General features: G+C 36.9%; 1 protein-coding gene across 1 annotated transcript in view; it reads left to right on the forward strand.

Annotated features, from left to right (window-relative positions):
• efnb3a (ephrin-B3a) overlaps positions 1-14,232 on the forward strand; it is a 39,421-nt gene that overhangs the window by 3,096 nt on the left and 22,093 nt on the right. Inside the window, exon 2 of the mRNA XM_052567924.1 lies at positions 11,898-12,193. Coding sequence (XP_052423884.1) covers positions 11,898-12,193 — 296 coding nt within the window. The remainder of the gene's footprint in view (positions 1-11,897; positions 12,194-14,232) is intronic.

Genomic DNA, 14,232 nt, shown 5'->3' on the forward strand with positions numbered 1-14,232 from the left:
AAATTAACATTTCATCATGCACACAGAGATGCCAGAATATTAATGAATATAAAAAAGCATTATGAATAGCAACCTACGGCAATGTGTTGATGTGTCATTTGTTTTCATAATCTGACGTATTGATTGCATGAAACTGAATGTTCAATAAGAGAAAAATGGTAGTCTGGGACATTATGTTTTCCATCAAGAATTGATTGGATCATGACATGACAAAAATGGAAAACACGACCGAATGCAAGTTTATTGAAACAAGGCTTTGAAGGTTGCCTGGCAATCGGTTAATATAACATAATAAACCACAAGTCAGGAGGTTTCAAACTGGCGTAAAGGAACATCTTGAGGGCTGCATGAGGGTGCTAGAGGGTCCGTGGACAATTTAGTAATTTTTTAGGGTTGTTTGAGTTAATGTTAACATTCAATTATGAATTTTAATATATTTGTAACACAAAAAAAGTACAATATTTATTTTTAAAAGTGTTTAAGAAATAATTCTGAAATTAACCACTTACACACAAAATCTTTACTTGCCACAATTTCTGAAACATGACACTCAAACACCAGAACCACACACCAAATCTGCGAAACCATACACTTTCTCGGCCATTGACTAAGTTTCAATTTCATAAAACACTTTTTGCAAAACGCAACACTATTCCCTATGTAACAAAAATCTAACAGAAATTAAAACTATGGCAAAAGTGTTTGCAAATGTATGCTTTTGAGATGTGATTGGGATATTTTGATTGCAGTGCTTGATTTTGTAAGAGATGTGAGGCATTTTGCAGTTTTGAAAATGTAAGCAGTTGAAAAAGAAAAACTAATACAAAGCAAATATTTACAGATAATATATTTACATTGGGTTTGGTTACAGTAAAGTACAGTAATACTTCTGTAATGATTACAAAGGTTTATATATATATATATATATATATAGTGCATTGATGCATAATTTACAGGGTTTTTTTTTTTTTTTATTAGTTTTTTTTTTTTTTGTTTAACCTGACAACACTCAAAGGTCTTACTAAGTCATGCCTGGAGAAAACCATTAGTAAATCCATAGAGCCTGTGTCGAGAGAAAAAAATGACGTTGAAACGGGTCAGACAGGTTATGGGATGGAGGGGTGCGTGGGAGGAAAGGAGTGGATTTCGGCCCCTCAATGAGCGTAATCAATGGTGAACATAGACTGTCTCTATGCATCGCTCCAGGGGAAGTTGTTGTACAACTCTGTGCCTCAAATGAACATTAAAAATTGAATCCTTCATGGCTCCCTCAATATTTAATGAATCAGCTGCTAATTGGAGACAGATAAAAGCTTTCTTAACTGGGTTAAGCGTTTCACATTAAAACATTTTAAGGGTAGGAAAAGATACTTTGGAAAACTGACAAGCAGAGCACAGAGCCTACATCAGATCTTCAGACTTTTGACCATTTTACTGTAGTCGCGGTGGGTTTTTTCTGGCGAATCTTTGATTGATTGGTTCACCTTTGCTGAAAGATCTTGTATAGAGCCTTTCTAGGGACCAAGAGCAGAGCAAGATTAAACATTGTTAGTGAAAAGAATGGATTTAGGGTTTGTAAATGTGCTTCACAGTGCAAGGCCCTCCCACATCTCCTAACCATTTGTGTGCGAGAGAGTGTTTTTTTGAAGAGATAAGACCTCATGGAAAATGTTACATTGTTAAAAGAGAGATTTTGATTGTGGTATTAAATGGACTGAAAATGGAATTGTACCACTTGACCTCAGTTTCCAGGGGTGCGAGAGTGGGAGGATAATCCTCTACACAACACCCCTCCATTAGTTCATCATATGGACTGCTCCATCATCAGACAGGCAACAAAGCCATATGTGAAGGGATTACTACCTCTATACACACTTTCTCTCTTGCACTTTTCCTTTCCGGGGTTAATGTCTTTCTCTCTCTCTGTCACATTCCCTTCACCTATTCATCTTCTTATTTTTTTCTCTCCTCATTCATTACCTCATTCTTTTGTGTCACTGCTCTCTCTGTGTCTTTCCCAGAGGATAATTTTATTGCTCAGAGGTTGCTCTTTCATTGCTCATAGTATCAGCTTTATCTCTGAGGTTTCTTCTACAGTGTTTTTGGGGAAATACAAGTGTGAGAGTTATTGATGTACAGTAAGGAGATTAGTCAGATACTTTGAAATGTTTGAGTTCTGTAACTTCCAGACTTGTGTGTAGGCGAATCTAACAGTGTAGTCTCATTAATAATCATAGATTTGCAGGTAAAATGTAGCTCTAGCACATTTTCATAGACCCTGACATGTACATTATTTTTGACAGCATGTAAACTGTAAGCATTTTACATTTCAACAGCTTTAGATAAATTTTTAGAGCGTTTGGAAATTGAATTTGTACATTAATTTTTTTTTTTTTTTTTTTTTTTTTTTTTTTTTTTTGTCCAGTCTCGTCACATTTATTTAATGTATTACTTAATATTACATTATATTGGTTTCATGCTGTTCTATTTTCAACTCCATTCAAAGGATAGCATTACTTTACCCAAGTATAAACTTTAAAATAGTGAAATCAGTGTGAATTATCATCACTGAATCATTTAAATTTGACTTTGTCAATGGAAAATGTCTGTATGCTGTGGTCTCATAGAAAATTAATGTCTCTAAGTACAATTTGGATGTAGTGACGCCATCTGAAATGTACCATTAAATATATAATAGTAAAATATAACCATATATATATACAGTGCCATGAAAAGGTTTTTGCCCCCTTCCTGTTTTTTATAATGTTTTTTAAATATTACACAAAGATAATGCAAGTAAATGTAAGGATGATTTCATTTATTAAGGTAAAAAAGCTGTCTGAACCTACCTGGTCCTTGAAAAATTAATTGCTCCCTCCTGTTAAATCATGAAAGAACTGTGAATAAGTAAAAAAGTGTTTTTTTGAGTTAAATTTCACTAGTCACATTCAGGCCTGATTACTACCAGATCTGTTGAGTCAAGAAATCACTTAAATAAAACCTGTCTGACAAAGTCGAGCATCCATAACACACCATGCCGCGATCTAAAGAAATTCTAGAACGATAAGAAACAAAATGGTAGTTGACATGTATCAGTCTGTAAAGGGTTATAAAGCCATTTCTAAAGCTTTGGGACTCAAGTGGACCACAGTTAGAGCCATTATTCACAAATGGAGAAAACGTGGAACCGTGGTGGACCTTCCCAGGAGTGGCTGGCCTACCAAAATTACTCCAAGAGTGCAACAACGACTCATCCAGGAGGTCATAAAAGAACCCAAAATAACATCTAAAGAACTGCAGGCCTCACTTGCCTCAATTAAGGTAAGTGTTCATGATTCAACAATAAGAAAGAGACTGGGCAAAAAACAGCATCCATGGGAGAGTTCCAAGGCAAACGCCACTGCTGACCAAACAGAACACAAAGACTCGTCTTACATTTGCCAAAAAAATCTTGATTATTCCCAAGAATTTTGGGGAAATATTTTGTGGACTAATGAGACAAAAGTTGAACTTTTTGGAAGGTGTGTGTCCCATTACATTTGGCATAAAAACAACACCACATTTCATAAAAAGGACATCATACCAGCAGTCAAACATGGTGGTGGTAGTGTGATGGTCTGGGGCTGCTTTGCAGCTTCAGGAACTGGATGACTCGACATTATTGATGGAACCATGAATTCTGCACTCTTATCAGAAAATCCTGAAGGAGAATGTCCGGCTGTCAGTTTGTGACCTCAAGCTCAAGCACACTTGGGTAATGCTGCAGGACAATGATCACAAACACACCAGCTAGTCCACCTCTGGATGGCTCAAGAAAAACATAATTAAGGTTTTGGAGTGGCCAAATCAAAGTCTGGACCTAAATCCAATTGAGCTGCTGTGGCATAATCTTAAACAGTCCATTCATGCTCAAAAACCCTCCAGTGTGGCTGAATTAAAACACTTCTGCAAAGAATAGTGGGCCAAAATTCCTCCACAGTGACGTGAAAGGCTCATTGCCAGTTATCACAAATGCTTGATTGCAGCTGTTGCTGCAAAGGGTGGCACAACCAGTTATTAGATTTAAGGGCAATACATTTTTCATGTAGTGCAAGGCAGTTTTAGACAGCATTTTTCCCTTAATAAATGAAATCATTATTTTAAAACTCCATTTTGTATTTACTTGGGTTGTCTTTGTGTAATATATATTATTATTTTTTTGTATCTAAGCAAATACATAAAAAAAAAAAACAGGAAGTTGGAAAAAACCTGTTCATAGAGCTATATATTAAGAAGATAAATCTAAAATAAGTGTTCATAACGTTTATTTTTGAATATGTAAATGGTACATTTCAGATGGCGTCACTACATCCAAATTGTTGTTTCTCTGCATATCGAAATAAAAATATGTAAATGTAGAGATACTATCCACTATTATGTTAATGTTAATGTGTAGACACAACATTACTTGGATCTAATTAATTTACACCAGCAACCCTTGAAACTTCATAGTTTGACTACTTGAGTGTTCAGTTTCAGTGTTATTTAGCTGGACCTGCCATCTTCACGATGAAAACCTCCTTCTCTTGTTTCACTCCCATTTAATTTTCGGTTTCAAAGGTGCGTCTCTGGCATGCCTTCAAAGCCCTGGCATGATAGTGTGCTGTGTGTGGAAAGCATAATTACAGTTTGAAGATTAATCCGATGATGGTTCTGAACCAAGAGGGAAGGGGGGGTGGTATTTTCAGTGAATGACAGAGACAAGCATTGCGCTTTACATCATCTGTTAACATCAGCACCTCTTGTAAAATACAACATTTATGATGATGACAGTGATTGTTTCGCTGCATGTCATCTATGGATTGAGGCTATACAGGATTTGGGTTTTGATGTCATCCAATTTATTGGAAAAACTTCTTCTCTCTCTCGTTTTCTTCCTTAGTTGTCTTGCTTCCCATCCTCATGAAGGTTAGATGAGTATTTGTTTCTAAAGGAACAATGTAGATAATTGACAGACCTTATATGTGAATCATGAACAACAGATTGTCAAGAAACCCAATGAAGAAAAGTAAACAGACAGTGATGAGAGCATGTATCTGTTTTTATAAACTAGATAAATTATGGACATCCTGGTTTTAACTGATGTCTTATTAATAGGCTCAGATGCAATCTACGGAATGGATAGAAATGCAGTAAAATGCTTTGAATGGTAGACCCACACACTTCCGATCTGCCAATGCAAAGACGTGCATATACTGAACGGGCCACTTTATCCACAAACTTTCAAAAGAATCAGAACTGGTTAATTCCCCCGTGGCTCAGTTCGAACATGAAAACCGAGAGCTGAGAGAAAGCGAGAGAAAACATGAAAAGTGAGTTGGGAGTTATCCTTTCTCCCTGTGCCCTCCCCTCCTTCTCTTCCAAACAAAGGGAAGGTTATTTTTAGTGACGTTCATTTTTAATCATCTGAGTGTTTGGAGCTTGATGAGTCTTTTTATGTTGGGCTGAGGAGTCAGCGGCCTCTGGGCCCATCAGCTCCCTGGAGCTACTCGACCGGACCACAGCAGAAGACCACCCAGTAGACACATTTTGTGTAGAGGTACACAATATGTTACTTGCCGATAAATGATTTGCCAATAAATTGGTAAATAGAACATAATTATTTTCAGTATTGCAACATTTTGTTGTAATGTGCCTGTAAGACCTACAAAGTATCATGAATCAGAGAAAAGTAGTTCAGTTTGAAAAAATGGGGTTTTGTGTCCTCTGGATTTTTATTTTCCTGCTTTCCATAGCTGTTTTTGATCACAAGGACCCATCCTTTGTCAACACATTGTGTCTAAGTGGTTTCATGTGAACTACTGTTAAAGTTAATGAACAGTAATCTCTCTTCCTGTTTTAAACCTAATTTTTTTCAGCAAGGACATATTAAATTGATCAAAAGCAAAAGTTAAGACTTTGAAATAAACCTAATTCAAATAAAAGCTGTTCCTTTTGAACTTTCAATTCATTAAGGAATCATAAATAAATGTACCATTTTCCGAAAAATGATTGAGATGCACAGCTGCTTTCAACTTTAATATTAAGAACTGTTATTGAGCACCAGAATTCAGCTTTTCCATCAGAGGAATAAATTACATTTAAAAATATCAAACTGTAATATTTCACAATATTATCGTTTCAGTTGTATTTTTAAGCAAATGAAAGCATCAGTTTTTTGGAGTTGACCAGATTGCATTTATGCAGTGTTTTTTTATTAGCTGCTATATTTAAAAGGGTTAAAATGCAAAAAGTACAAATCTGCCGTTGTATCAGCTATAGCAGGCCGCTGATTGTTTACCATTATCGCCCCCAGAAGTTCCCTCGGTTTAGGCTTTTGTTTTTGTGTTTGCATATGTGTGAGTCACTGTGCATTTGTGGCATGCGGTTCTCAGTCGTGTGGTAAGTGGGTTTCAGTCCGTCAGAGTTCAGGAATGTGCAAGTTATCTCCAGCCCTTAGCTAATTAAATAGCACTGATAAGAACATGAAACAACACTCTCCGAGCCCTTAAAATAATCTGGATGCACTCAGCAGGTCTTGATGACCATAAACTCCACACACACACATTTAAATGACGATATACCTTCTATCGTTTTTAATTAAAGCTCAACACTGCGGTCTAGACCAACATGGAATCAGATTTCTATGGTCACCCCTATCATTCATGAAATTACATAAATTGCCATCCGTAGCATTCTTTTTTAAAATCCTTTATTCTGTTATGCCTCAGCTACCGACAAGAGTGTAGAACACTTAGTTCTGCTTTGCATATTTACCTTGCTTAAATACGTTCACATTTGCACAATTCCAGAAAATAAGATAAAATTCCTCATATTCAGTTTAGACTTCACTTGGTACACACTAATCCAGACCCTAAAAGAAAACCTTTTGAATTTAATTATTTGTTGCATTATTTGCATTAAAAGTTTAACTTTTAAGGACATTCAGGGTTTGTAAATTTAGGGGATGCTCACACATGCATACACACGTTCTTAGAAAACAAGGGAAAGAGAGGAAATATCCCCAGTTTTGTGCAATTACTAAAATTTTAATAAAATAGTATCACTATATAAACTCCAAATAGAGGTCATTTTCCACATTGCTGCTGTGAGGTGAAGTGTAATCGGTGGCTCAAGTTTGTTTGAGTTTGAGCTCCATCAGCCTTTTGTTGCTTTAGTGTGGCATGAGGAAACTTTAATACCCGTGATTCTGCAGTGGTGAATCGATAATGAATATGAGCTTTGTGAATTCTGATCCTGCTCTGTGACATTTACATTTAAAGTGCTTAATCACTGATTTGTGAGGGTTTATGTCTAGGTTGCGGAGCTGTTTTTTTTTTCTCCATGTAAGAATGCTTTTTTATGTTTTTATGTCTTAAATTTCAACGTAAATGAAGATAAGCATCGGCATTTCATGCCTCATATTTCATACATAAAAAGATCAGTTTCAGATGGCAGTGCATTGAAATAAGAGTTCATGGAGCTCAAGGAAAGAGCATTCGCAATGTAGGCATTTTTCACTTCGATTGTGTGTTTATTTCAGTGCATAAGGAGGTCTGATTCGACTCGAATTTAAACCAAAAATCACCTTTTCCATGAATAAATATGTTTGCATAATCCACCAACACCAAACCGAGAGGAAATTTAGCATTGTTATGCCTGATAACCACTGCAAAGAACACAAAATATTAGCTTTTTCGCTGAAACCACTAACAGACAAAGACTGTCAGTTCTTTCAACAAGCAAAGCTGTTTTTTTCTGCGGAGGGGAGACAAATGCATTCAGCTCGTCAACTGGTGATCACATCACAGAGCAATTTTGACGTGTTCAAAAGCCGTTGAAAAATCAGTGTAGTGTAGTAAGAAACAGATGCAGCATGTTACGTTTGCTTCCATCAGTAAATTGTATTATGCTGAGATTTGATTTTTGTCCTTTGTTATTCTGGGGTGGTCTTGGTAACGGCCGCCGTGCTTCGTATGTCTCAGCAGGGGTCTGACAGCTCTCTGATAGAAATGTCTTCCGTTTGGGCTGAAAGAAAACAGTTGGGATCTGCAGGGTGGCAGGATTTGAGGTTAATGTATCCATTTGCTTGAGCTTAAAGTAAACACAAGTAAGATCAAATGCACCTTTGTCCTTAAAGGGGCCATTTTCTACACTTTTGACTACATGTAGTGCACCAAAAAGTCATAATTTAGTATTTCATGACCATTTTCTACACTCTCTCCGACCCTTTTAACACTGACAGCAGTTTGCAGCAGGCAGAAATCATTCATTTACAATGAGAGTTCATGTTTCGAGGCAGCACAAGCTTTTTTTAGATGCCGTGTCGAGTAAAAAGTACATCAGCTTTGTAAAATGCGTCTAGAGATCCCTAAATTTGAATGCAGGAACCCGTCCTGTGTGAACGGCTCCTTCAAGCTTGAATTTCTTATGGATATGATTCATATTTTATTAAATCGCACTGACTTGTTAAATTGACAGCCCTCGTTTATTTGTACTTGCGAGTGGTTATGTGCTCATGGTTGTCAAACTTAATACAGTGTCAGTTTCAGGTTGATCCATTTTTGCAGCTTAGTACGTCTATATAGTTCATCGAACTTTTGAATGTTTTTATTTTTGAAACGGCAAGGAAATTCTTTTTCATGATGTGTTCTGTTAAAGTGGTGTAGAGTAATACACAAATAATACATTTTGCGGTGTATTTAATTTTTATTAGGGATGCACAATATATCGTTACCATGCCAGTTGGCTAACTTTAGACATTTTTTATTTATTCATTTTCAATCGATATTTAATTGTTCTTGCTCTTTTCCCTTTTTTTCACATTTATACTGCTACTGGCATCATCTTACACTCGTTTAAAGTAACATTTAAATTTAAACAAATAATTAAATCATTATATTGTTAAATTTAATCTTTTGCAACTCTCAAAATTATCTCACAATGTTGCGATGCTTAAATTCGCTTAAAGCATTGTGAAATGTCCTTCTTTTTTTATTTAAATATAATAGTGTAAAACTTTATTATATTATCAGCCATTTATCGGTTACAGTCTTTTTTTTTGTCTTTGCATTATGCACAGACAATATCCTTGTCTGCGTTTTTCAAACAACATAATACACTTAGAAAGATAATGCATGAATTTGAAATTATGATTTTCATCTGCGTTTTTAGTCGCATTATCTTGCTGAAAACAAACTTTGGAGAGCCCGGCGTGGGCTCATGGGAAGATGTTGGGTTGGTGCGAGTGAAGTGGAGGTTTGTTGATGAGCGAAAGGGGAATAACAGAGTCTGGATTCAAAGCTTCCGACGGCCTTAGAAACTCAAGGGCGGCCCAAAGTCACTCCATCTCTGCAGTGCAAGTGTAAAAGAGCCCTGGGATTCAAACCCACCAATGAAAAGCATCAAACCAGCACAGAAACCCGCAACGCCTCAGTATGTAATCAGGTCGACCACCTCTAACCTTTATCTAAACAGAATCACACAATCCGGTTTAACCCGGAAAGAATGGCATATTACCCCCCGTGTCTTCGATCAGACACAATTAGGTAAATATATCAGAGACAAAAGGATTAAACAAGTCTGTATAAATAACTAAACATACAGACAGTCTGATATACCCAGATCATCTTATATGGTCAAAGAGTGTGTGTGTGGTCGCCATAATTCACAGGCTCTGGTATATTGCTTCCTTTGATGCAAAGCACAATGTAAACACCGAAGGCCTAGTGTGTGTTTTTCACCAAACAGTGATGAGTGAGTTTTTGTTTTGATGAATTAAAGTGTCTGATTATCAGATTACGATTTCTCCCCTCGGTCGGATCCCAAAAGTTCGTAGCCAATGAAAAGGCAGAGATCACATTGACTTTCATCGCGTCTGTGACAGATGGCTGATTGAGGCCTAACCTAAGTGTGTTAATACATTTACATTTACATTAATTCATTTAGCAGACGCTTTTATCAAAAGACGACAGGGTTGAAGCAATCAAAAACAACGAAAGAGCAATGATATGTAAGTGCTATAACAAGTCTCAGTTAGGTTAACACAGTAAACATAGCATGGGATTTTAAATAATATAATAAATAAAAAGAAAAAAGCAAGCTAGTGTTAATAGATATGTGTTGATCCACAGATCAGGTGCTTTTGCTCTGAATTTTTTTTTTTTTTTTTCTGACTAGGAAGCCTTTCTGTCAGTGCAAAGGTGTCTTACAAACTGTGGTGTGGTTAATTGGAGTTTTGCATGGATGTCTCAGCCTGATGGAAATGTCAAGCTTTGTACACTTAGCGTGAGAATAGAGGGGTCTGGAAATTCCTTCTATCTGCAGTAGTGTTATTTGTGAGGTAAATTTTCAGCTCCAGAACAAGACTCTGTCTCTGAATAGAGCTAAAATGTCAGTCTGCTAAATGCCAGAGCTTTCTTTCCTCAAGAGGATGAAGGTATAGGAGCTTTTAAGTGCTGTGTTTCAGCTCTGGCCTTGGTTTGACTGAGAATGTAATATAAAATACTGAATAATTGTTTGTTTTGCTCAGTTACGTTTTTATGAAAGCGTTCATATATTTGGATCTGCTCTCGTCACATACACTTTTTGGTTTTTTATTGATTACTTGGTTTTATACCAAGTTTTATTTATGTATTTATCAAAGGATTGTACCATCCAAAAATTTCAATTCAGTTTCAGATCCATATGAAAGACATTATTCTGTGGGACGCTAAAGTACACAAAATAAAATAATGAAGACTGAGGTTGCCAAGCTCTACAATAGCAAAAATGTGCCATAAAAATTCTCCATTACTTTAGTAGGTTCATGAAAGTAATAGTGTTGTTCTTTGGAGTTCATTTCTAATGGATCTGTTGATTCAGGTTAACCAGCCAGGGCCGCATTCCCAAAATATTCTTAAGAGAGTAATTATTTTTAACAGCTAATTTTTATTCTATATCCTAACTTAAGAACAAAATTATAAATTACATATAAAAAGACACTTTGAGGTTATTTTCATTGAGTTGATCAGCAGGTCTTTGTCAAAAACCACCATATTTAAGATCTTCATAAGAATTTGTCAAAAATTGCTCTTACTATTAGAGCATTCTTACAAATGTATAGCCAATTCTTTACGTCTTTAAGAAGATTTTCCCAAATTCAGCCCCTGGTCTGAAAGATTAATTCAGGTATGAAAATGATCGAGGTCTCAAGTTCATTGACTCAATGATCCGGACACAGCAGTTAACGTCTTGCTGAAGGGATGAATAATGACTTTGAAATTTCATTCAGTTTCTCACATAAAGCAGTTGTATGACCTCAGAAGACTTTGAATGGAGTGCACAAGTTGCATGAATTAGTTTTATGATACTTTTTGTGTCCTTTTTGCAGCTTGATAGTCTCCATTCATTAGAAGTCAAGTAGGCTTTTATTATCATTTCAACCATATAAAGTACAGTGAAACGTCACGACCAAGTTGGTCCTCCAGGACCAAGGTGCAATGCAGAACCACATAAATTGAAATAACAATATAGATAAGATCAGATCATTACGATTTTCACTGAGGAAAGTCATACAGGTTCGCCATTGACTCGTCCCCACAATCCAAGCAATTTCGGGTTTTACTATTGTAGGCAAAACGTTATCCCCACATATGCTCATTTTCATCACATTGGCAAGCAAAGCCACACATATGCCCTCTCACACACGCTCCTGAACCAAAGGGCATGTATGTTTACATTTCGAGTAAAAAATGTATGAACAAAAGGGCAGTTTCAGCTTCAGACAGGCCTTGCGGTTTCATATGCACGCACACGCAAGCAAATATCAAACTGTCAATCTCAGTTTCCATGGAAATGGCCGTTTCTCAAACTTCGTCTCTCTTTCTCTGATTCTACAGGTTTGGAGATGAGAGGGGCTACATACTCTACCCTCAAATAGGGGATCGTTTGGACCTCGTTTGCCCTGCCATGAGTCCATCAGGGCCGAACTCTCCTCCTGAGTATGAGTTTTATAAACTCTACCTGGTGTCCTCACGAGAGCAGGCCGACAGGTGTGAGGTGATGGGCGCCCCGAACCTGTTGCTCACCTGTGACAAACCCAACAGCGATATGAGGTTTACCATCAAGTTCCAGGAGTATTCGCCCAACCTATGGGGTCATGAATTCAAGAACTTACGAGACTATTACATCATAGGTGAGTTAACCAATATCGCAATATAGTACAACATTTATTTGAGGGAGTCATTTCCGTAGTTTGGGTCCACCTGTTCTTGCTATGCAAAAGTTAGCAACACGTGTTCGAGGCATAATCTTCCTTGGTGCTTAAGTTGATAACACAGGTTCAAGCCCGGTCATGTTTCATAATCTTTAATTTTCACTTTCTTGTTTTTCTTTTTGTGCTCCATTAAAACGGTTCTTAAACTATCTGCCCACAAGCCAAATTCATCCCACATGTTGTGTTATCTTGTGCCCTCATTAAAGTGCTACGAATAATTTATCCACTCGTCCAACTCTCAAATCAATTTTTCAAAAAAATAAAAAAGTGAAAAGATATTCCCACGTCTTAATTTGTTTCCTTCATTTCAAGTAAAATCATAGCCATGTTGTACTAATTTGTTCCCTCAAATTTAGTTCAATCGATTCCTTACAATGTAAAAAAAAAAAAAAAAGGGAAATTAATTGTAAATGTTGCCACAATATCACTGACAACAATGTACAATGTTAATAGTGCATTGTATCAAATGGTGGTTGCACTTTATTTTACAGTACGTGTACTAACATGTACTTATAGTGTACTTACAGTGTATTTATCTAAGAAAGTTCTGGTAACACAAGGTAAATACCTGGGGTAGGGTTAGGTTTAGGGGTAGGTTCAGGGTTAGTACCTAGTTATTACATAGTTATTGTAATTACTATAATAATGTATTTATATGTAAGTAATTAGTAGTTAAGGCCACTTAATATAAGGTGGGATCTGACTTTATACTACATAAAGCCGTCAGTTATTATGAATTTGAGACCCATGATTTATATTATTAAATATAAAAAATAGAGTTTAAAGTCCAAGAATTAAGATTGCAAATAAAGTGATCATTTCCATTATAAAAATGATCTGAAAGGACAAACATTTTTAGGGAATATTTGCTAATTACCCAAGTGCAATAATACCATGTGCCAGTCGCAGGGGTTCTGCCCCGTCAAATTTACCTCATAGTTGCTCCACCAAAAGATGAATCCATCGATAAAACACCCAATATGTGTGCGTTACTGTTTGTTCCCCAGGGAAATCACTTTTAATTAACCTAAGTTGGCAGTTGTTAATTTCTACAATATGCCTGTAATGAGAAAGAGAAAGACAGAGCGTCGGGTGCAGTGCAGTTTTGCACACGCTTGTGATTATGTGGATCTTAATTGGCTGTAATGGGCCTGTGAGACTCAAGGGCATTTAAGAGCAGCTAGACACAACAGCCCGACCAATGGCAAACACACACACATACACACACTGTGCATTTCCCTTCCCAAATATCCAAGTACTGTGTCTGCACTGTCATAAATCACGGATGTAAACCGTTTATGTGTTTTAATATAGGATAAAAGCACCGCTTATTAGTGTAGGTTTTTGTGGTTTCGTCCTGTTGTGTGAGGCTGCGAGTGATGCTTTTAGCTGGTGCTTGTTTCCCCTGTGATCTGCACCGTTTGAAGCCGAGATCTTCTCCCAGCTGAGTGTGTATCAGAGTGTATCAAACGCTCCGAGCGCTTTTGTCAAAACTTTGATCACTGGGCGCTAACTGAGTTCCCAGGGGAGCACTTTACCCTAAAAAGCGCTCAAAAAACCCACTGCATTAGAATCCCTCTCTAAAACCTCCCCTTTACCATCATATTCTCCAAAGCACATTCTCCCATAGTCAATAATTCACAATAGTAGTGTGAGCGCTTGCCTCGTTGCATCACTGTCTGAGTTAATGGTCAAATTAAAAGTGTATTACCGTGGACTTACATGTACGGCTTTGTTTGCCTGTTTTACAGCTACTCGTTGATATTTCGACTTCAGAGCATCAGAGCTTGCATGTGTGTGTGTGTGTGTGTGTGTGTGTGTCACACTGGATTAGACTTGTGGTAAGGGCTGTTAATTATTGAAAAGGTCTTGTTGGTTTATTTATCAAGGTTAAACTGAAATATTAGAGATGAACCTTACTCCCACCCTAAATGGCGCATGTGTGTGTGTACAAATGA

The sequence above is a fragment of the Carassius gibelio genome, chromosome B10, assembly GCF_023724105.1.
Source record: "Carassius gibelio isolate Cgi1373 ecotype wild population from Czech Republic chromosome B10, carGib1.2-hapl.c, whole genome shotgun sequence".
NCBI classification, from domain to species: domain Eukaryota; kingdom Metazoa; phylum Chordata; class Actinopteri; order Cypriniformes; family Cyprinidae; genus Carassius; species Carassius gibelio.